Source organism: Lampetra fluviatilis, chromosome 11, assembly GCF_964198595.1.
Source record: "Lampetra fluviatilis chromosome 11, kcLamFluv1.1, whole genome shotgun sequence".
NCBI lineage: Eukaryota > Metazoa > Chordata > Hyperoartia > Petromyzontiformes > Petromyzontidae > Lampetra > Lampetra fluviatilis.
In genome coordinates this window covers 15,749,970-15,775,106 of record NC_136285.1, presented here as the reverse complement: position 1 = coordinate 15,775,106, position 25,137 = coordinate 15,749,970, and the positions used below count along the sequence as shown (strand labels likewise).

At 43.9% G+C, this 25,137-nt stretch overlaps 1 protein-coding gene across 1 annotated transcript; it reads right to left on the bottom strand.

Annotated features, from left to right (window-relative positions):
- Positions 1-1,881: 1,881 nt before the first annotated feature.
- On the bottom strand, positions 1,882-24,953 carry LOC144934712 (interleukin-17 receptor A-like). The gene is made up of 15 exons (XM_078860760.1): positions 24,720-24,953; positions 16,015-16,039; positions 14,673-14,822; positions 13,952-14,073; positions 12,098-12,224; positions 11,636-11,683; positions 10,834-10,997; positions 9,109-9,177; positions 8,556-8,627; positions 8,068-8,152; positions 7,561-7,587; positions 6,676-6,762; positions 5,859-5,909; positions 4,994-5,011; positions 1,882-3,857 (listed from the first exon to the last, which is right to left on the bottom strand). Exons 1-15 carry the CDS (start codon positions 24,840-24,842, stop codon positions 2,488-2,490), a joined length of 2,538 nt encoding a protein of 845 aa, XP_078716886.1. The 5' UTR covers positions 24,843-24,953; the 3' UTR covers positions 1,882-2,487.
- Between the last annotated feature and the right edge of the window lie 184 nt (positions 24,954-25,137).

Genomic DNA, 25,137 nt, shown 5'->3' with positions numbered 1-25,137 from the left:
GTATTGCAGCTTAATCATGTCGCGAATCCAGTCGTAAAACTTGTGAACTTTATACGAGCAAGTGGACTTCAGCACCGTCAGTTTATTACGTTCCTGGAGGAAACTGATGCGGATCATCAGGACTTGCTGTACCACTCTCGTGTCCGCTGGTTAAGTTTGGGGAAAGAGTTACGAGTGTGGGAGCTGAAAGAGGACATCATCGCATTTTTGGAGTTGATGGGGAAATCTGACGAATTCCTTGAGCTAAGCGACAAGAACTGGCTTAGTGACTTTGCGTTTGCTGTGGACATATTTTCACACATGAATGAGCTGAATGTGAAACTGCGGGGGAAAGATCAGTTTGTTCACGACATGTACAAACATGTGAAAGCCTTCAAATCCAAGCTCACTTTGTTCTCCGGACAAATTGCGAACAAATCTTTTGCTCATTTCCCCACACTTGCCATGCAGGAAGAGGCACCGCGAAACGCAAAAAAATACAGCAAATCACTTGAGGACCTGCACGGAGAATTCTGCCGTAGGTTCTCTGATTTCGAAAACATTGAACAGTCACTTCAGCTGGTGACCTGTCCCCTGTCACAAGACCCTGAAACAGCACCACAGGAGCTGCAGTTGGAACTGATAGATCTTCAGTCTGACTCCGTCCTAAAGGAGAAGTTAAACTGAATGACTTTTATGCTTCACTTAACAGAGCCACGTTTCCAAACCTCCGGAGGACTGCATAGAAGATACTGACTTTGTTTGGCTCGACTTATGTGTGTGAGCAGACAATCAGCGTCATGAACGCCAACAAAGCCCGTCACAGATCAAAGTTAACGGATCAGCACCTCAGATCTATCCTGAGAATTGCCACAACCAAAATAACTCCAGACTTGGATGCACTGGCAAAAATGGGAGATCAACAACACTGTTCCCACTGAAACTGATTATGTGTTGCTGCAGCGAGGTTGGAGCCAAATCTCCGACACAGCCTGCGTGGCTGCTCTAACCTGTTAATGTAGATAATAAATAAGTTCAATTGAGGTAATTGGTTTGGCGCAGGCCTCAGATGTTTTCATGTTTGATCAGTCACGTTACGACATGTTTTTGTATTGTTCATGTTCGTGCAATTTGTTAAATTGCCTTGCAAATAAATGCTTTGCTACCTGTTAAAGGCCAAATCCTTTCATGTAATGAGTTTTACATGTCATTTATATTAGTTCACACAAACACTCCTTCCATCTGTTCCTGGCCCGGCCCCTCTGTCAAATTTTAGAACCCATTGTGGCCCGCGAGTCAAAAAGTTTGCCCACCCCTGCGATAACCCCGAACCCCTAACCCGGAGTGTGGTTTTGGGATTCCCTGCAATGGAATTGAGACTCCTGAGGTTGACAAGTCAAAAAGCAACTTGGCATATAAAAATGTGTTCTGTATACCTTTAAACGTTACTCAATGAGATGAGTCGAATGGTATATGGCTTGAATCTGGACGTACGATGTAGGGTTCTGGAAATATTATGACGATAAAAAAATTGTCAGCACAGTGGCACACTTTTCTTTGCATTATTTTATTTTATGACTGTACACAATTATTGTAAATCAGATGTATGTTGTCACCTACGATAACTTAAATATTCAGTTTTAGAATTATACAAGAAACATTTAAAACCCATAACATCATGCCTTCAAAATAATAATTGGTAATTTTTTTTATCAGCAGATATTTTTAATATTGTCCCTTCATAAGTACATTTTAAATCCATCTGCCATTGAATTCCAAAACTTACACATAACATTTCAATTTATAGAACTTTTAAACATCACTAACTGAAACATTTGTGATTGTAGGAATAAACAATGGTTTTGATACATTATTTAAGCTTTCCGCGTGGACAGTATTTACAATTGTATAGGCATGGAAGCAGATTGTTGCGTTTGCAGGTGGTTGCAGCTGTATCGGTCTCGCCGGGGGCTACAGAGATGCACGAGGGGGGACAAGTTTGACAGGAGGCCCCGTCTCATTGATTACACCAGGGCATGCAGCAGCTTAGACATATTTGCAGACTACAGAGCAATGCTTAAGTGAGAGGTGTGTTCTGAAACAACTGTTAACGTGTGTGCATACTTTACACGGCACATGTAATATAACATATTAGTTTTAGATCACTTCACCTGAGTACAAAATATAGAAAGTTGCAGTTATCCACCATCAGTTAAAGAGTTCACTGTGACCAGTCATTACGATTGCTCATCTTTCCACTAGATCACTATATTTCTTGACGGCTTAATTTGATGTCTTCGTATTTGCCAATCGCTTGATCAGAGCAACATCAATTAGTAGGTCATTCTACTGAAGTCCTGTTGGTGTTGTGTACAATGTTCATGTTGCTTTAAGCCACTGTAGATTCAGTATCCCGCACCTTCGATGAGCACGGTTGGCTATGTACCATGCAAAAGAAGTTCAACATAAATACATCAAGTGGCGCGATGACCTCAATTTCAGTCACACTTATAACATCGTCTCTTGCGCCATTTTGTCTGTCATAGCCGGCCCCACATGGACGCCTGGCACAGAGGTAGTGCCAGGTATCCGCAGGTCCTTCAGATGCTCACTGAGGTTTATCTTCTGAAACTCGTACAGGAGTTTCATCATCGAGCCAGGCGCATTGCAGGATTCCACATCCGCACTCAACCCATCTATTCCACTGTCCTTATTGTCGACCGAGGGCGATCCGACTTTGCGGCCTGTGTTATCGACAAGGGCGGCATTCTCGTCAAACTCTTGGAGGTCATTTCGTAAATGTGCAGGCTCAATCGCCCGGCCGTCGTGCGATGAGTCCAAGGTCAGCGGCGTCGAACAGCGGCCATTTTCTGAACCTGAAGAGTGATAGCCCTCACTCCTGGGTCTGGCATCGAGGGAGCTCTGAACATTTGATGCCAGGATGTGCTGCTGTTCCCAAGCAGAGTAGTTATTCTGATGCCCTCTGAATGCCGGCCACTGATCAACAAATGGTCTGGAGAAGCGATCTGACTGAGCCAGTGCTGGTGATGCACTTGTGTTGTCTGGTAAGGATGGCTTCACCAGGTGAGACTGCATGATATCTCGTGACAAAGCCAGATCAATTTTACTTTCATAACCTAATTCAGGGAGGTTTGCATGCAAGCAGTGTTGCATCGCACCATCTCTCTCCACCTCATCTCTTATGTGAACCATGGATTCAGATGGGATATCATCCAGCTTCTCAAACCAAGTGGGATTGGATTTCTGGAACATTTTAAATTTGTTAATAGCTTCATAGAGATGTTTCCCTGTGGTACTGGTGTGATAGTCGTCCTCGGAGATGCCATTGGCTCTGCAGACCACCCCTGGCCCGCATTGCTCCTTCCCGCAGATCCTGAAGTACACATCTCGCATGTTGGTCATAAGCTTATATTGCAGCGCCATGCGTAATATCTCAGGCACATCGTCTTCACTGCTGAACTCCTCAAAGTAAGTTACAATGTATTTGTTTCTGGCAGCATTGGGGTTTTTGAAGTCGTTGGCAATGAGGCCAAGTGCTGGAGTGAACATGTCACCAATGAGGCAATCGTTTTCTCTGCTGGAGGCCTCTCCTCCTTCCTTAAACATGGCTCTCCGCCACTTGACCATCACTCCTCGAGAACACACGACCATGATCATGTTTCCAGGGCCTTCCATCTCAGTCTTTCGTGCCTGCAGCCAGTTCATGTTACCCATCTGAGCGATGTTCTTCGTCTCTAACTGGTCAAGGATCACCTCAAAGCCACAGAAACCTTGTAGGTACGAGGCGAGAGAGCAGATGACATTCTTATACAAATTGTGGTCCATCGAGTAGAGCAGCAGAACTTTATGGCGGGGAGCTGAAAAACAAAGCAGTAACATGTTTGTGACTTTCGATTTAAAGCTTTCGTGACTGCAGGGATTCATCTTCTTGGTTCTTTCGGTAAAGTCACGTAGAATGGAAATAATAAAATAAAACATAATAAAATACAATTCTCACGATGTTTCGGCCACAACGCAAGCAGCCGTCCTCAGGGGGACTCTGTCTCCTCGACAGACCTGTTCTCCCCCTGAGGATGGCTGCTTGCATTGTGGCCGAAACATCGTGAGAATTATTTTATTATGTTTTATTTTATTATTTTATCATTTCCATTTTACGTGACTTTACCGAAAGAACCAAGAAGGTGTTTGTGACTGCCGTACATGAAACATCGCGAGCGTGAGCTGTACGTGAAACAGTGCGAGTGTTAGAGCTGGATGCCCAACGTCTACCGGCACTTTCCACAACGATTCCTATTGCTACACCCCAATGTCTCCGGAGGGGGAAATGGCAATAAACACGGGCTGCCGGAGGAATCTGTTTCAACCATTTAGACCACTGGCTACACTGATTTTCATTCTCGACCAACACGGCCCGATTTTGTTTGTTTGCTTTGATAACACAGGTGACAAAACACAGCTATTTCATGGAGTACACACTATGTACGTGAAATACTGCAGACTCATGTACACTTTCTTCGTTCATCTATAGTGACAAACGAGAAAGTGATAATAAAGGATATATTTTGATATAACCACCATTTATCACACACCAGTTTTTGGTAAATATTCAAATTGTCTCTGTATATTTTTAGGAATTAAATTACATACATCATGTATGTCTTTCAATACCAAGTACGGAGGGATGATAATGATTTTGATTTGCATTTGAATCTTTGCACTGAGGATGACACAAAGCTAAGCTGTTTGTGTAAAAGTATTCCATTATTTAACATGAGTAGCAACATAGACCTGGTGCTAATGCTACCTTACGTCTTTTTAATGATGAATATTATCAAACATTAGTATTTAATTATAATAATTAAAACATAACCTTTATCTATGATATATTTGGCTATAACAGAAATGAAAATACCAATCAAGTTTTTTTTACAGCAAAACAAAAACAGGAATTCAAGCTTCATATTGATTTGCCACACTGTGTCCAACAACTCACATTTATCTTCATCTGGGCCTGGAACAAGACAACAGTTGTTTAGTTGATTAGGTATGCTCTATAGTTGTCAAGCTGATAATCGGCATGTTAAGTGGCATAACATTGTTTAAATATTTAAATATTGCACATATAACCCACATGTGACACAGATGATCATCGACCTTGTCCATCCAGCAAAGGCATCACAAAACGTTGGTTTCCTAACTGAATTGAATTTTTCAACTCTTCCCATGTAAATTACTACTTTTTAATTTTCACTTTTTACATTTTACATTTAGCCAGCGAGTCAGTGGTGTGTAATTGGAAGCATGTGAGTTTAAATATTGGTTGGGGGTAGACTCAGTCCATCATCCTTCGAGGGTCAAGCAAATGAGTGCCACTTTGTGCAGAATGTCAACAATGGTGTTTCTACAGAGAGACTTGCCTCTGCCAAATGAATATGAAATGTTCACCACTGGCTCAGGGGTACCAACATGAGATGAGCAATGTCTCAATGCTCATTTCAGTAAGTACTCACTTTGTCTTTCTTAACTGAACTACTAACGTTTAGTAAACAAACAAACAAAACAAGTGACTTGCCAGTGGTGAATGTGCACAAACGAAAACACACACGTATCAATTATACCGTTTAATAAGACGTGTCAATGACACCGTTTTGAGACACGTGTAAATTACACCGTTAATAACACGTCTCAATAACACCGTTTAATAACGTGTCAAAGACACTGTTTAATAACATGGCCGTCTGGAACGCCATACAAGTTAGAGACTCAGGAAGGCTTTCCTGGATAAATAAAAACATTGTAACTCCGATTATCTCGGGTTGCTACGTACGGTGAGAAAGAAGTTAAACATAAATACGTACCAAGTGGGATTCGAGGAAAGTTCGATTTTGGAAGGTTAGATGCTACTTTTTCTGCAAACAAGCATAGACAATGCATGTGGGTATCACTTGAAACAAATAATTACAATTATAGAAACTAAACTAAACATGTAGACATGCAAATCAGAGGTTAGTATGGTTAAACAATTAGCTAGTCAAAACCATTACCTCACTGTACAAATGCATACTGTATACGGTAAGGTGTGTCAACTAGCATCCTGGACACCCTTGGGTTAGGGTTTTTCCATCTCAAGGGATATCCCAGGTGAAATATTTTGGATAAATTAAATAAAACATCATTCATATTCAAAATTATGCAACCCTCAAGTATAGGTATAAGTAGGCAGGTGTACAACTACAGAAGTGGTGGTAGAACATTTCATCCAACAGCAGATACAGAATATACTATTAATTTTCAAATTTGGTGCACATGTACAACACCAATGGGTCCTCAATGAGAGCAACACAGAAACCCATGATGCAATTAGCCAGCAGGTTTTTATGATTTTTACGAGAAATTAGTTTACACATACTTTTTTAAGGGTTTGGCTGTTACTCAATATCCCATGGGTAACTGTGCACATGCCAAGACTTAATGGAAAAAATTCTTAAGATAATTTTTTATAAGTGCCCTATCATGTAAATTTTGTATAGTGCAGTTTCCAACTCTTATGCGCTCCATCTCTCTGGACTCTATGTGATATGCCAGCCACGTCACCCTATTCTATATTTGTCTTTTTAAGGGCACTATGTTATTGACAAATGTGTTGAGTTTTTGTAATTTGCAGTGTCTCCTCACTTCTCCAGACAATGACGGCGATGAGAAGAAGACACAGCAGAAGGACCGCCACACCAGTCAGGACAATGCCTTTCATTTCGAATGGAACTGACATGGAAAATATAATTCATAATGGCAAAAGCGATTAATGAAACAAAAAGTTATTAATGAGACATTACAGCAATATATTCCGCTGCTGCTGACACGGTTATTTGGCTTGACCACCCGAATGTGAAATTGAAGTTGTTGCTTTGCATCTACAACAGCCACATGAAAGAAAGAATGACAGTGGTCACCGTAATTACAACGTGTATTTAAATACCAAGTGATGCCTTAAAAAAAAACTTTGTATAAATGTACCTTCATATCTCAGCTTATGTGTGAATTCTAAATATAAAACAAATAGAAAATGTTCCATGATGTTTCGCTGGGCATCGAGATCGATGAGCAATGCCCAATCAACTGTAGTTTGCTTTTTTGTTGAGGTAAATTGCATGATAAATTTGCCTTCTTCATATATTTCGCGTCACACGTAGAAAGTAAAATTATATGTTTACACATTCCATCAGCCACACGGACTCCTGGGATTGCATCATGACAGCAGCATACTTATATATATTATATTTTGCGTCTAACTCGGACCAATATCTAGAGGCAGTTAACCAGCATTGTTTGAAGCAAGCCTGACTGGTAATGAGAGACAATGAATGTCAAAACCAGTCATGACCTTGCATGTATTAAACCAATGCTGCTGAAATATTTCCCACCCTCCCCCAGAAGTCCGTATTGCTGATGAGATGTGGAGACGGATGTAGGAAGGAAGTGTATGGTCTATTGATTTATCTTGAGACAAACTGCTTCTCTACGGTCGCTTTATGTGAACACGCATCTGAATAGTATATTTACCTGTACATGGGGATGTAGTTGACAATTCTTGAAAAAAAAGAAAAAAATAACAATTATGAACTGTAACAGGTTGCAAAAATTCTACGTGTTAAATTTAAAATGCAAACATATTTGCAATTTTTATTTGGGCATCAACATTTCTATACTTGAGTGGAAAAGTCAACAGTGGTTGTCCTATGGATAATATTAATTTACATTTGTAAGACACATTTCATCCATAGTTTCCAATGCATCATGTATGGAAAGCAGGAAATAAACAGAAGGGTAAATGGCCAGAAGTGGGGGGTAGAGGCCCGTTTAAAGAGGTGAGTTTTCAAGACAGACTTAAATATAGATGGCGATTTTGATTGTCTTATTAGCAAAGACAAAGCATTACAAAACTTGGGAGCTGCATTGGCAAAAGTCCAATCAACCCAGGAAATTATCATAACGTGCGGATTGAGGCATCTGCATGATAGGAATGTGGAGTTCCTCCATTGGCTCTGGGCTGTAAAATAAGATGAGTACCTTCTGGACCTCTGGAGCAACACTTTGTTACATTCACCAGTTTCCTCGTACAGTCATTCTTGCAGGCCTCAAAGAACGGAATGATCTGTGTGAGAGAAGGGGCATGCACACTGCTGAGTCAGCTGTCCATCTACCAGCCAGGTGGCGGCTTTGTGGCAGAGAGAGCGGATCGCAATCACAAGGTTGCAGGTTGAATCCTCGTTGGGGGGGTTGTTTCAGCCAATCATCCATTCAGGGTGATTAAAATGAAAAAAAAAACATTGCGGGAGGCAAGAGTGGTTATCCTGTGGATAAACTCACCCCCACCATAGGAATATGGAATTTCCTTCACTGGCTCAACTGTAAACAGGAGATGGGCACTGTCTCAATGCTCATTTGAGCCGAAAATCGCTATGACTCTGTGTCATTGACCGAGGGGGCAGTGGTGATCACAAAGAGCCGTGGGGGAATCGCCGTTGAGCGCCGTCCGGCTTCTCTCATGCACGCACCTCGACGGAGAGATTGCACTCTTGAAGGCCCTTGTGAATGTCAAAAATCACCGACTTCCGCTCCACCTTGGCCTGCAATTATAAATAATAACACGAATGCAAACCACAAAGAACATTATATGCACGACATGTATATGCACTTAACACAAACAGCACAAATACTTTGTTAAACAAATCCACAATAGTGAATCAGCTGTCCCATCTACTAGCCAGTTGGCTCAGCAGCGGAAAGTGGCTCGTTATAGAAAGTTTGTGGGTTGAATTATTGTTGGGGGGGTTGATTTAGCCCATCATTCATTCAAGTTAAATGAAATTGCAACCACATTGTGGAAGCCAGGAGTGGAAGTCCTAGCAATAAGACTCACCGCCACCATAGGAATATGGAATTTCCTTCACTGGCTCAGCTGTAAACAGGAGATGGGTACTGCCTCAATGCTCATTTGAGCCCGAAATTGCTTTGACTCTGTGTCATGACCAAGGGGGCAGTGGTTGATCACAGGGAGCCATGGGGGAATCGCCGGTGAGCACCATCCGGCTTCTCTCGTGCACGCACCTCCATAAAGATGAGGCAATCATGGAGGCCCTTGTCAATGTCGGAAAGCGTCGACCTCTGATCCTTGGTCTGCAATTGTAAATAATAACACAAATGCAAACCGCAGCAAGGATCATGCATATATGCAGGGAAAAAAAACAACACACAGACTTGTGCTAAACAAGGATCATTCTCAAAAAACAAAATGTATTTGATATAAATCTTTGTCAGTTTATATTATTGTGCAATTATCAGCCTGAATCCATTTTTATGGTCTTTAACTTTTTTTTACTGTGAAGCTTATTTAAAAATAATTTGAGCAAACTTAATTTCAGGAAATGTATTATGATAGTGATTTATGTTTGTGCACTGTTTTTTATTTCTTCCTAAACATGGTGCCATTTTTGTTTTTGTGTTCCTATTTCTATGTGCTTCATTGTTGTACATCTTGTGCACACAAGACTAGCCTGGGCTCTTGGAGTCTCGAAATACCATTAACATGAAATCTTGCATTTATGTCTTGCTGTTAGACTATGGGCCTACCTTATATAACACAGAGTCAAGATTGTTTTGGACATTATTCTTTATGGTTACCAATAAACACATGAGTTTGAAACGGTCATGATAAATATTTATCCACGGCAGCCTCGCTGAGTCTGGACTCGGTTTCAGGAAGGTCTACATTGGGACGTGTTACCAATGGGACACATGGCCAATTCCTGAGTATTTTGTACACATCAGGGAACTGGAGTTCTCGGAATAAATTCACGCATGAGTACATGACTTAAAGTTCTTACAAAGACAGTGATAATGAAGGAGCTGTACGCAACTTGGTAGCAGCAAAACATAAAAAACCTCCCATCACAAGAACGGTTGCTGGGCACTTGACACATCTTGGTTACTCATGCAAAGACATGTTTTTGTAAATACAGTTACTAAACAAGGGCCCAATAGATGACAGTCAACAAATCTCTGATATTGAAGAAAGTTATAAGAACTTGGGGAAAGAGATGATGGGAGGAAATTCCAATTGAACTTGTGGGCTTTCGCGACCAATATTATTCATAATAAAGGTTTTGTTGGGTTAAAGCACGTATATATATAGAAATTGTAACTGTTGTGGGTTTACTCTCCAACACAGCGGAGTGCTGAAGTAGCAACTAATTGGCACGTTTTGTTAACGTGACAAACCTTACTTATTGGCTGTGTTGGGTGATGGTGGATTTATGACACATTTATATATTTACGTGATCTAACCCAAAAAAAAACCCTTTATGGATGATATTGGTCGCGAAAGCCTACGTATTAAAATGAAAACTATTTTGACCAGCAGTGTGGTGACTGAGTGAGTGAATGGTTAGATGGGTGAATTAGTGAGTGTGTTGTTGTGACCTGCTTTTTCCTGGGTTAACACAGTGTGGTGGATCAGAGGAAACAGTAAAATGTCTGGTAGACAGTGTCCTCAACATGGGTGGAGGAATCAATGAGGAAGGTTCGCAGAAAAGCAACCACGGTAAAAGCAAAAGAAGAGTGATAAGGAGGCAACCGACTACCAGTAAGTGAGCGAGTGACTGGAGTCAATCAGTGAGTGGTTGATCCTCAAGCTACCTCAGCACTTTCGGTTGATTTCAATTAATTCCAGCAAGGTAGAAACTGGGTGCTCCACCCCAGACATGAGAACAGCATACTGAGGGGAGTAGTCTCCAGTGAGATGAGAGGGGACAGGGGAAGTGGACGACCTCTCACCTCATTGATGCGCTGCTCGAGTCGTTGACGATTGCCACATTGCGACCCCTGATCCGGCTGAACGATGACGTGGTACTTCTCGCTGTAGATGCTGGACGTGTTGAAGTTCACCACCAATTTGTTTTCACATAAGGACATTTGGACCCTTGGCTGCCATAGACTTCCTGCAAGTGGTCCGAGTGAGTTAATCACATACCGTCCACCACAGCACATCACCACTGTAAAAACTAATTTCTTTAGAACTGCTTTTTGTGCTTAGTTTGTTGCCCTTCCCCCGCACCTCCAATTAGCACGGCTGGCTATGTAGAGTGCGAAAAAAGTTCTACTAACATACATATGCTGCGCAATATACCTGAATAAAATTCAGCACCATACCACCAGATGGGTGGGAGGGTGGTATTGCTTTGGCTGCTTGTTGTAGAGGTTCGCAGTGACAAAAATACATGCTATCTGCTACACAGTGGACATTAAATATCCCTAACGTAATTCTAAGAAGAGCAAGTCATTCTGTGTCAGTGTCCCATCCAAATTAGTAAGTAGACAAAGTAAATCACTTATTTGGGAAACGCACAGCAAGTTCCCCCAACAGAGAAAACCCCCGTGAAACCAAGTCTTGAAACTCAGTGAGGGATTCCTGGGTAAACTAAATTTTAAAATGTTTGAATGAAAACAAGGGAAATGTTCCATTATTTTATGCAACCAAAACCAACACCATCCAATTGGCACTGCATGGACTTGATCAATTTGCAATGGGGAACCATTGCATATTTTGCAATGTACATGGGTGACAGGAATAGCTGACCTGTTTTTACACAATTACTGGTGAGCATCATATTCCGGTTTCTGCAATCTGCAAGAGAGGACGAAGACCAACATTAAGCAAAACGTGAAATACGGTGATGATCACAACTATACAACATGCGATTCGTTTACACACACATGCTGCACTATGTTGGGTGTGGTGGTGCACATCCAGGTATCCCCTGATTGCCGAAAGGGATGCTTTATTACAAAAAAAACGTAAAACGAAATTTCGTAAATCGGAATGGCTTTTCCCATTAATTTATTACGAAAAATTAGGGATGTGTTTCAGACAGTGAATTGTCTCTTCCCCATCACAGGAATGTGGAAATTACACCAATGGCTGAGTACTGTACATCGGAGATGAGCACCACCTCAATGCTGATCCTAGCATAAAATTGCTTTGACGTTGACCTCCAAAGCATCACAAGGGAGTGCCAAAAAACCGGACCAACCGACTCACCCGGCATGTAAATCTCAGCTGAAATGTGGAGGTCATCTTGCCCTGACATGGCCATGGGAAGGCTGTAGATGTACACTGTGTAGTGCATACTGGGTTCAGCCTCAAATCTGTCAAAGTAAAACTCCCACTGCAAAACAAGAGATAGAAGACAAATGGGTGCAAAGGTGGAGTAATTCGGAAATGCACAGCAATCGCCCCCGACAGCGAAAACCCCCGTGAAACCAAGTCTTGAAACTCAGTGAGGGATTCCTGGTAAACTAAATTTGAATGAAAACAAGGGAAATGTTACCTTCAAGTGATTTTAATAATAATCATCATCATGGTTGGCAGGGTGATACAGTGGTAACCTATGTGTTTCACAGCAAGAAGGATTTTGGTTCGATTCCCCACTTGGATGCCTTCTGTGTGTAGTTTGAATGTTCCCTTCATATTGAGTGTTGGTGGGTGAGTGTGATTGAGTGGAGCAGTAGTGTAGCGGTTAGCGCTCTGCATTAAGACATCAGCGACCCGGGTTTGATTGCCGCTCATGGCCAACACCAGTGACTATTATCTGAACAGGTTTTGGGTCTCCCCTAGGTCGACTCAGCCTCAAATGAGTACCTGGTGCGGTGTGTAAACATCGCCAATAGAGACAAAAGCGGCCGGACGTGGTGCTGGCCACCCACCCCATCGTGTACCGTGCTGGCCTTCATAGGTACTGGCTAACAGTATTTGCCCAAAACGTCTCTTAAGACGATAACGGGGATCTTTGTCTTGTGAGCGTGTGTGAATGTGCAGAGTTTGTATGTTCTCCCCCTGGTCTACATGGGTTTCCTCCAGGTTCAATGGTTTCATCCCATAGTGAAACACAATGTAACTGATATTGGCTGAACACCCCAACACTAAGGAATTACCTGAAAATTACTCAATTGGAATTAAAGAGCAGCAGCATCACCCCCTACTGCAAAAACCTGCCAGGACCCTCCTGAAAAACCATCTTGAAACTTAGTGAGCCTTTCCTAAGATAAACACAGTGCTATTGTGCTATATATTAAAACAGACAAGTGTTGCTAGATGGCCATGTGCTGCCCTGGGCGAGGTCCACTGGCTGGAGGCCATGCGCTACACAGCATGCAGAGAGGAGGGGGGGGGTTTGCATGGCCAGCATGCGGGTGGGGGGCGTGGGGGAGGACACCCGAGGGGAAGGGTGGTGGGTGGGTGAGAGAGGGGGCAAGGGGAGGCATCGTAGGGGGTTTGGGGGGGCACATGGGGAGGGGTGCGAAAGGAGGGGGTGCAGGTGGTAGCCATAAAGTGTGTGATGGTTCAACAAAAATGGGAAGCATTGTTAAGATCATGAATAAGAAGCAAGTCACTGGAGTGATGCACTTTTAAATCGAGATTAAAAACTCATTTCTTAAGAACTGCTTTTTGTGTTTAGTTTATTGTCCTTGCCCCACACCTCGAATTAGCACAGTTGGGTACGTATGGTGCGAGAAAAGTTCAACAAACATACAAGAAGAAACGTTTACATTTAAATGTAATACTGAAATACTGTATGGTGAATAAAACATAAAATAAAGTAACATGCAAATAAAATATCAGTTTAATTTTCAATTACCTTGAGTTGAACAGTTCACTATCGTTGACATCATTCGGGATTGTTGGGACTCAATACATCTCACGGAAGATAGCTCCGCCAAACAAAATAGTTCCGCTATTCAGTTCGTAAGTACAACCAAACATTTGCAAGTTGGATGGTTCGATTGTAAGTACAATTCTACGTAAGTCAGACGTTAGTACCTCGGGGACTGCCTGTATTTATTTTAGTTTTCCGTACAAAGCTAGGGCTGACGCGCTGGCTGGAGTGACACGTACCGGGCGTCCACTGGGGTTGTGCGAGCTACTGAAGCGGCTGAAGGCGTAGCGCACGCACAAGCTGTGGCTGCCCTGGTGGCGCAGCACGCACACCTCGGCACCCTCCAGGTGCAGGATGCTCGCTGCACACAGACGGACAACGACAAAGATCCCCTTTGTAGCCTCAACAAAATATCAGGCAAAATGCCATTCGCGAACACCTATTAAACCCAGCACGGCAGACGATGAGGTGGTATGGCTAGCACCCCTCCCAGCCAACTTTCTATCCCTGGTGGCAATGTTTAAACATTTATCCAGGTAATAATTTTAAGGCTGAGTCGACCTAGGGCAGTCCCAGGATCAGTTAAAATATTATGAGAAGTGCACAGACAGACGTAAACTTACACACTTGTGGACACACACATATGTAACCACAGCGCTTGTGCCATGCTATGTGCACTTTGAGGCCAGCTGGCAGGTCACGGGACAGACCCCAGTATTAAGGGTGAATTGACTGACACACAAACCTATACACATGCAGGTAAACGTACATGCATACGTATGTGCACGTGAAGACAGAAAGACAAAGATCCCGCGTATAGCCATACAGAGTCAGAGACTTTCTGAGAAAAAACCCAGAACGGTGAACGAGGAGGCAGTGTGGCTAGCACCATGCCCGGCTGCTTTTATATCCCCAGTGCTGATGGTCCACATACATGCATAACACATGGAAGTTACTTACCGTCTGTGTCGACCTGCCAGGTAATGTTGAGCACAGCCTGGTGAATGGGGCATGTGGATTCAGCCACCAGGGCCAGCGTCACATTCATGCGCTGGGGTGGCATCGGCGTCCAGTTCATAGACTCGAACCAGCTGATGGGCGGCACGTTTACTACAAAGACAAAGATCCCCCGTGTGGCCTTAACAGACTGTTGGGGCAACTGCTGTAAGCGAGCACTTATGAAGGTATGGCACACGACGGTACTCATTTGAGATGGAGTCGACTTAGGGGGAGACCCAGGACCAGTTCAGATAATCGTCACTGGTGGTGGCCATGAGCGGGAATCGAACTCCGGTCGCCGGGTTCGAAGCGCAGTGCACTAACCACTGCACGACTACTCCCCAAACAATGGAAAATCTCTACGTTCACTAGACACACGCACGCAAAGATCCCTCATGTAGCCTTAACAGACTGTTGGGGCAAGAGGGATAAGTGAGCACCTATTAAAGCCGGCATAGCACATAAAGGTGAGGGTGTCCAGAACCACGTCCGGCCGCAATTTGTTTCTCCAGTGGTGATGTTTACACACCGCACCAAGTACCAATTTGAGGATGAGTCGACTTAAGAGGGGCCCAGAGCTACTTCTTGTTGCTGATATTACTCGACACACACTCATGCACAGCTCCGTACCTTCGGTACTCCTCACTCCTTTAATGTGTGCATGCATATTTGTGAAGAGCGGAAGTGTAGAGGTTAGCCGCGCTGCGTTACGAGTTCAGTTCCCGCTCACGGCCAACACCTACTGCCATTATGCCTCGCCTAGACTATGCTCACAAACAAAAAGCAACCTCCACAACCACTTAGGATTTGCTAAATCAAATCTCTCATTCTGCTGTATGCTTTAACTTGTAAATTAACTATCTCACCCATCACTGTGATTTATATTTCAAGAGGGGTTATCACCCTCTTTCAAATCGGAAAGTAATTCACAAGGTCAAGTTCATCTTGAATTGCATATATACATCACTATGTCCCTTGCCTATCTACAGAGTTTATTCAGAACCAAAACCCCTTGAAATGCGGGTCCTACTTTGATGCAAAACTAGAGAATACACAACACCTCCAATTAGCATGGTTGGCTATGTACAGTGCAGACGTTCAACATACATACATCATAACATAATTATGAGCGTAACTGTGGATAAAATAAGCAACAAAAGATGCACAGGTCATTGAAACCTGAATTAAAACCCAGCATCAGTCAAGTGTTACTCAATGCTCTAAAATGGTGAGGCCATCGTGCCACTTTCTATTTATAAATACAACATGGTAATCAGTGCACACAGCTTGCAAGGCAACTCACCTTCCTCCGCAGTGCACTCTACACCCTGCAAAGAGAGAATGAGGAAGAGATCAGGAAGGTGTAATGAAGTACGCCCTTCCATGCTTGAATACAATTACACCACCACAAACCCGAAGAAAATATTCATGTAACAGGAACGCAGCCAACCAGACAATACACCTCTTTCACCTCTATATTATGTGCCTCTATATAAAAAAAATAGTACATTTACACATCCCATCAGCCACGCAGACTTTTTGGAGTGGATAATTTCAGCAGCATTGGTTCAACACAAGCAAAGTCTCAATTGGTTTCGACATTCAATGTCTCAGCAGCAGTCGGACTTGCTTGGATCAATGCTGGTGAACTTCCAGATGTTTATAGGCTAGGATGTCTGTTAGATAATGGTCCTAGTCCATGCAACTATCTACATTTGTGAAGCTAATGATTAAAGTGAGATGATAAAATTGAGCAGTAATGAGATTCAATCAAATAAGCAACGTGGAACAGTTAATGTTGCATGGTATTTACCGAGTTGTCAAGCACAGGCCCAAAACTCCAAGTGGCCAGCAACAAACGACACTGTTAATGTTGTGACGGGTAAAAGTTGACACGTTTCTCGAATTGAGTAAGGTTATAAGAGATTGTGAAAAAAGACGATGGTAGGAATTCCAAAGTGGAGCAGTGTGAAAGTAGAAGCAGATAGAGAAGTGTTGTGACCTGCAGTGTGGTGAATGAGTGGATGAATGAGTGAGTGAGTGGGTAAGTGGGTGAGCACGTAGGTGGGTCAGTAAATGGGGTGAGTGTGCGTGACCAGCAGTGTGAAGGTGGTTTCCATGGCTGTATCAGAGGAATTTACATCTGGTACAGATACAATGGGAGGCTGATCGATGCCCGGGTACTGTCAAGGTATGGCTCCCTATTGATCAACCATGTTATGTATGTTGATGATCTGCTGATTGCTGCTCACTCAGAGGATGAGTCCTGCTGCTGAAACTAGAGTGTGCCACTAAGAGGTGGGGTCTTACCATCAGCTCAACCAAAACTAAGCACTTGCCTGGGTATTTTGTGCCACCAAACACCTCACCCCCTCAGCTGCCCATAGGTGATGGAGCAGTTGTGGACAGAGTGGAGAGTTTTCCATACCTGGGCAGTGTGCTTATGACCAGCTCCACTTTGACAAAAGAGGTCTCAATCCCAATCAGTCGGGCAGCATAATCTTTTCATCAGCTGCGTAATGCTGTGGAAGCTACCTGGTCTGTCGCTCCGCACGAAGCTTCGGGTCTTATCGGCCACACTCATGCCCCCCCTTCTTAATGCTTGTGAAACGTGGACCCCTCTAATAGAACATCGGCGCTGGTTAGAAACATTTAGGCTGGCATGTCTGCGATCCATCCTGGGTTTAATGAGGTTGGATTGTGTGCGCTCACAAATTCTTGAAAGATCTGGATACATTCCCATCAGTGAGCTCCTCTGGCAGTCAAGGCTGCATTGGCAGTTTCATGTAGCCCGCATTCCCAGACACCGCATGCCCAAGCAGCTTCTGTTTGGCTGCATAGAGGATAAACGTTCATGACATGGACTGGAAAAGAGATGGACTACTGCGGTACAGGAAGATGTGGAGCTGAGTGGACTTGCCGACAACCGGTACCAGCGATGTCAAGATCGGCCTCTATGGAGGAGGCTCGTGAAGGACGCTAACAAGGCAGTTGGAAGCAGTCGCCCTCCAGCAACAACAGAGGGCAGAGGAGCAATGCTCACAGCAACGAGCGGAACGCCGGGCGGCTAATATGCAGCAAGTTGGCACAGTAGGGGGTACAGCTGGTGCATCTACCATTAATTTCATTCAGCCAACCCATGGCACCTGCTGGGTCTGTCCCTAGAACTCCTGTTAGCAAGCCTTCGACATTTCACGTGGCCTCAAAGTGCACCTGGCCTGGCACAGGCGCCGTGGTGACGTCACCGTCCCTTAGTGGTGAACGGCGGGTGTTAGTATTAGATGGTGGCTCAAGACAGTGTGGTGGATAGGACAAAACAGTGTCTGGTAGAGCGAGACCTCAACATGGGAGGAGAAATCAACGCGTCAAGTTCACAGGAACAGTAACCATGGCAGTAGCGATAGAAGACTAAGGATATGACTAACTGCCGGTGAGTGACTGGGGTGAATTAGTGATTGCTGAATCAAAAATGTACCTGATTTACTCTTACTATTACCTAGAACAATTATATCATGTTAAGTCATGTAAACTGCAAAGCCAACCCCAGGCAGAGTGCATGATTTAACATCATTATAAGAAAAAACTTCTTCCACTTTCGCAACGTCCTTGCCTCCAAGTATATGAAAAATGATTGCTTCCTCATTTGAGTAGCTGAAGACTCTTTGGAAATTCCGGTCAGAGAGAGTGGATGGTGGTGGTGAGGGTGGGCAGATAGGCCTCACAGCCACCCAGGTGTCACAGAAAAAGCCACTCTCACAGCTCACCATGTTAAACAACAATTGATACATTGGAAACCATTGTTAAAATCGAATACCGATTCTGAAAAGTCAGGAATCTGTAATTGATCCCAGTGGAATTTGTCTGGAATGCACTGATTGGTACATGCGAACATGTCAACAGACAATTGACACAGCAATGATTGACCTCTCTGCTGCTGATGGCACTGTTTGGAATCATGGCCTGCTGCTGAAGTTGGTGAAATTCATCAGATGCCGTCCTACTGCATACCTAATCGATGCAATGCTCAGCAACCGTACTTTTCCAGGTACAACTCGGTTGTACAGCTGAAAGAGAATGATCAACAATGGCCTCTGTCAAGGCTCGGTACTTGCACCATCACTATTTACGCTGTACATGCAAGTGCCCCGTAATGTACATCATCTCGCAAATTCATATATGCAGATTACATAGCCCTTACTGTACAGAGCACAATCCTCAAGAACATTGTCAATCCTCTAACAGCTGATCTCGCTTTATTGGAGGCATATTTCTATCGCGAGAGAATGCAACTAAATCCTTCCAAAACTAACACAAGTGCTTTCCATTTGAACATTGAAGCAGCAGATGCCATGCTTAATGTGTCATTCTGTGGTAACACAGTGTGCTATGACCACACTCCAAGATACCTCAGGGTTATCATGGACGAGAGCCTGACCTTAATGTCCCACATAAAACAGATTTGTATCGCCCTGCTACAGAAACTTGCAGTGATTACATGGAGCACCCTAAACTGATGTGCTGCCAATTGCTGCTCTATCACTGATCTACTCAGTGCCAGAGTACTGTAATTTTGCTCCAGCTTGGTACGGGAATTCATACACAAAAACTTATAGATGCAATGCACATCATAACCAGAACTCTGAAACTGACACAAATCTACTTGCTCCCTGTTTTGGCAAACATTCTGCCACCAAATATCTGCAAAAACATGCAATATACAAAACAAGTTTACACGTTTTCTTGCCAACGACCACAACCTATCCATCAATGTTCCTCGCTGCCGACTCAAGTTCCCATTCCTCTTCTGGGTTTGTCCTGTCACCAACCTAGAATATCACTCAGATCAGGATTGAACAATGGCGAACAGAGTGAAACACTACAGACAGTCCAAAATAAACACCTCATTTGAGATCCAAATATCGCACCTCCTGGCTTAAACATTCCTCGAAGACACTGGTCTAACCATCAACTGCATCAGAACGTCAATAGGGTGAAGAACACATTCCCTTTATGAATGGAACATTAGATACTCTTTGGTTCTTTCGGTAAAGTCACGTAGGTAAAGAATAAAATAAATTAAATCACGACGTTTCGATCGCAACACAAGCAATCATCATCAGGTGAGCAAACCACAGCAAGAATTTTTTTGCTGAAGTGATTGGAACATTAGACACAAGCTATAGCAGTGCGACTGTGGCCATGTAACCAGAACGTGGCCCTTCAAGGGGGGAATAACAAAACTACACAAACGCTCTCCTGAAGCTCTCTAGCGGCAAGCAGACCTCAACATTTCCATCTAGCGCCTGAACATATTGCCATCAAACGCAAGAACAGGATAGCTCTATATGTCACTGACCCATTCTATCCCTTTAAAGTGCCCTGTTCTGCATTTTCTCCGGTTTCTCCGATTTCCTCCCATAGCTAAAACACCAATGTAACTGGTATCGGGCCAAAATATACCAATTCTGAAAATCTACCTGTAAATTACCCAAACTGGGATTACACATAGTAACATCACCCACCAGTACTAGGAGCATCCTGGAAAATAACTTTGAGATTCAGTAAGTCTTTCTGGGTAAGCAAGTGGAATAAACTATAATACAAACCACGTGATGAGTGTCAGTTCGAGCCTTAAGAGATGTCGCGAGTGACGCTATCCTATTGATTTGCATGGCCTCACCCGCACATGACAACACAGCGAGCCTCCTCCTCCTCGCCTCACTTCCTCGCACGCCTGAGGCTCTCTGGGGACTTTGACAGGGCCTCCTCGCCTTTAAGAACTATCACGCCACGCCATGCTAATGAGCTCCAAGAGTGATATGAATACGTTCAACACTGCATATGTACCCTTGAGCCTTCTTCTCACTTGGCTGCCATTCCTAAGCCAGTTTTGTCCAACAGCGACAATCCCTTGTAGCAAAGCAGTCTGCGAAAGCCCACTGACTGCCCATACAATCCAATGCACAGTGATGTTCGCTGATCTGTCTTCCTCTCAGTATCATTCCAAGCATGCATCTATCCATGCTGTTTTGTATACAGTACTTCTGGACATGTTTTTCATTTTAAAAAAATCCGAATGCACATTTCTGTCCAACACATCACAGCAATACGCACTGATTGAAATCTATCCCCGAAAAGCTAGTAAACCTCTGAATTACAGAAAACAAAATAACTAACTGCTGGATTGACCATCGCTCCATTTGAACTTGTCCTTCCTGTCTATTGTGTTTATCAGTAATTAATGTTGCTCTATGTAAACCAGGTTACCACGATTTCGATGGCATTCTCTATACATACATATATTCTACCATATGACCATTTATGTCCAACATTGTTTGCAGTTTGACAAGATTTGAATTGCCTGGGTTAAATTTCCAGAGTCCAAATGTTGTGCAACACAACACCGTTTCACCAAGCATGTGTTAATCATTAACCAGTAACACTGAACCACCCTCGAAGAAAACGCTAAACGAGTGGCCATATGCCTCAGCCCAGAACTTGTACAATGCACGTGACTTTCAAAACTACACACCGTATTAGTTACAGTGGATTCATTTACAAATTTGACAACACACTTAAGTAGGAAGTCATCATCATCACTATCCATGGGCAGATAGCCCATAGGTGTTTACTGCACGTTGCGTTATTTTTTTCCACTTTCTTTTGCCAAAATGCTCATTTAGTGCCACATCTTTCTGGCACCAATCTCTTATATTGTCGTCAAACCAGTATCTGTGAGGTCTTCCTTTCTTTGCTGTTCCTTCCATTTTTCCTAACAATACTTTAATTTTTCCTGTTGTTGTCCATCCTACATATGTCCAAATCGTGACAAGTTCCTTCTCATCACTGCCTGCATCAGGTCTTTTTCTATGTGCAACCGTTTTCTTAACAGTGATGAATTAAAACAATTTAGAATAGTTATAAATATTGGAGGAATCCAATGAGCTAAAAAGCTCTATTTCAAATATTTCCAGAAGGGGCAGGTCCCAACGTTACAACAACAAACAATACAACACGATAGGCGTGCAACGTATAGAAAAGGCAAACAAATCACTTAAACATATATACAAATAAAACTAAACAATTAGCTTCTTTTTCAGAAGCGACCTTGCCACATGATAGCTCAACAAAATTGCTTATTACGTGGAAATTTATAGTAGCAAAATTATCGAGACGCGTACTGCAATGGCAAAGGCTTTGTTACCTATTCGAATTCTTGTTCTTGAGAAAGTTAAAAGGCAATTCGATGGACGTCTTAGGTTTATTGGATTTCACAATGGGGTTAATGAATTAGCTAAGTATAGTGCAGATTTTGCCAAGAAGGATTTTATGAAGAGGGCCCAATGTAGATTTCTTCTTGCATCAAGTAAAATTAGATTAGATTTTAAGTCGAGGTGACGATGATGGGTCCTGTATGGTACATTCAGTGCAAATCGAAGAGAAGCATTATAAAGTGGGTTCAGTCTGTATAGTGATTCATTAGGAGCTGATCTGTAAACGGCATAACCGTCGTCAAGCAGTGATAGAATGATAGCTTCAACAATTCGCCGGCGCAAATGGGAAGACAATGTTTGTTTCTATAGAAAAATGTTATTTCGACTTTATTTTCTTCATGATGTGATCAATATGGGGTTGGTTAAGCAGGTTGGCTTTCGCGACCAATATTATCCATAAGAGGTGTTTTGGGTTAGATTGCGTGTATATACATGTATCATTAAACCTGCCACCACCCGACAAAGCCAATTAGTCAGGTTTGTCGCGTAAACACAACATGCCAATTAGTTACTCGTTCAGCATACCGGGTTCTGGCTGTCGCCTGATGACAGCCTCGTTGTAGCTATCGGCAAAACGTCGAACTCGATTTGGAAATTGTGGGTTTACTCTCCAACACATTGGTGACAATCTGCCTCCTTCCCACAACTATCGCTCCACATAAAAATGTAAGTGCTTGTTTACACATTCCTTTGGCCACAGTCTAATTGCAGCAACATTGCTTCAACACAAGCGAATCCTGGATCGGTTTTGACATTCAGTGTCTCAGCATTCAGACGTGCTTGAACCAATGCTGTTTAACTGCCGGATGTTTATATGCGAGGACTCTGTGAGATATGGGTCTGAGGTCAACGAAAACGCCTCTGCATGATACACAACACAAAACAAAATACAGCGCCACCTTCACGACTACACAGCACAATGCAGACTGCAACGAATTAACGTATACATCTGGCATGTAACGACACTCAACACATAAATAATGCTATTACTTACCAGGAAAAACCTCTCCAAGTCCCAATACTCTGCTCAGGAGGGCTCTGCACTGATTTGTTGGGCCAATTCTGTAGAAAACCAACCACCATACACTCCAATGGTCCCAACAAGAGGGTTAACCTACTCACTTGCTCTACTGCCAAGTCCTGGCCAGCCACAGCTGGTTTAAAGGGTTTAGTTAGACTCGCTCACAATCGCAAACACTATCCTACACTCACCATCTCAATCTATCACCGATCACCATCTTACACTCGCCATCCTACTCACTATCATCAACCATTTCGCAATCCTATCTGAGCACCCACCGACTCACACGATCTCACGCTCTCACATTCACGCACCGCTCACCCACCACCTCACAATCACCATCTTCACCCAAAACCTCACACCACCTCACACACTCACCATCATCCTTACATTTCACAAACACTCACCACCATTCACACACATACACGGATTCACCACGACACCCTCATCACCTTACCACGACAAAGACAAATATTCCCCGGACTGTCATAGCCTTCGCTACTGTTAGCGAGCACCTAATGAAGGCTGTAACGTCACACTCTGTGTGTGTGTGGGGTGGCCAGTAAAACTCCCGGCCGCCTTTGTCTCCCTAGTAACGATGTTTACAACATTCTCCACTAAGTGGCAGTGACGTCACCATGGCGTTTGTGCCAGGCTATGTGCACACTCGCCAATACCATCTCACCATCTCTCACACACGCTTCCTACCCCAGTACTCACATTCACCATCAGACCGTCATCTCACACAGGCCTTCACCATGACCCCACACACCACGGCAAAGATCCCCCCGTATAGCCAACACATCTCGCACACACATCTCGCACATCTCGCACGCACATCTCGCACACACATCTCGCACACACATCTCGCACACACATCTCGCACACACATCTCGCACACACATCTCGCACACACAACTCACACATCTCGCACACACAACTCACACATCTCACACATCTCGCACACACAACTCACACATCTCGCACACACAACTCACACATCTCGCACACACAACACACACAACTCACACATCTCGCACACACAACTCACACATGTCGCACACACAACTCACACATGTCGCACACACAACACACATCTCGCACACACAACACACACATCTCGCACACACAACTCACACATCTCGCACACACAACACACACATCTCGCACACACAACACACACATCTCGCACACACAACACACACAACTCACACATCTCGCACACACAACTCACACATCTCGCACACACAACACACACATCTCGCACACACAACACACACATCTCGCACACACAACACACACAACTCACACAACTCGCACACACAACACACACAACTCACACATCTCGCACACACAACTCACACATCTCGCACACACAACACACACAACTCACACATCTCGCACACACAACACACACAACACACACATCTCGCACACACAACTCACACATCTCGCACACACAACACACACAACTCACACAACACACACATCTCGCACACACAACTCAAATATCTCGCACGCACACACAACACACACAACTCACACATCTCGCACACACAACACACACATCTCGCACACACAACACACACATCTCGCGCACACACAACTCACACATCTCGCACATACAACACACACAACTCACACATCACACACACACAACACACTTACAGCAACTCACACACTCGCCATTGCCCAACATCCACCACCACTCACCAGTTGCGAGCAATTGAAGTCGTGTAGAGGCAGGATGCCGAACCCCAGCGTCTGCATCGCCTCTTGCGCCCACAGCAGCAAGACACACGCCGCCACGGGGAACGCGATTCCCAGGAGCGGCATCTCCAGATTTGTCTCTCGCCCCGTCGTCTCGTCGAGTTCTCGATCCTCTGCCGAGTTTGGAACCAACTCCCGCCGCAGTCGGGAAATCCGACGACAGCCAAACGTCGCCACCCGCAGCACACGGGGGAGGAGGAGGGGGGGTGGGACCGGTCCGACCTGTCCGCGTTGTGACGCCGTGACACCGCGTGCGTGTGGGGCGTGAGTGTGTCAGTGTGTGTGTGGGCGTGTCGGTGTGTGCGTGTGTCGGTGTGTGCGTGTGTCGGTGTGTGCGTGTGTCGGTGTGTGCGTGTGTGCG

Bases quoted from the DNA above. Each gene is read 5' to 3' on its own strand.
- LOC144934712 (XM_078860760.1), bottom strand. From the start codon at position 24,842: ATGCCGCTCCTGGGAATCGCGTTCCCCGTGGCGGCGTGTGTCTTGCTG. The intron at 12,225-13,951 runs GTACGTGTCACT...CTTGTTTTGCAG, and splicing joins ACAACCCCAGTGGACGCCCG to TGGGAGTTTTACTTTGACAG. The intron at 8,628-9,108 runs GTGCGTGCACGA...TTATAATTGCAG, and splicing joins ATTGCCTCATCTTTATGGAG to GCCAAGGTGGAGCGGAAGTC.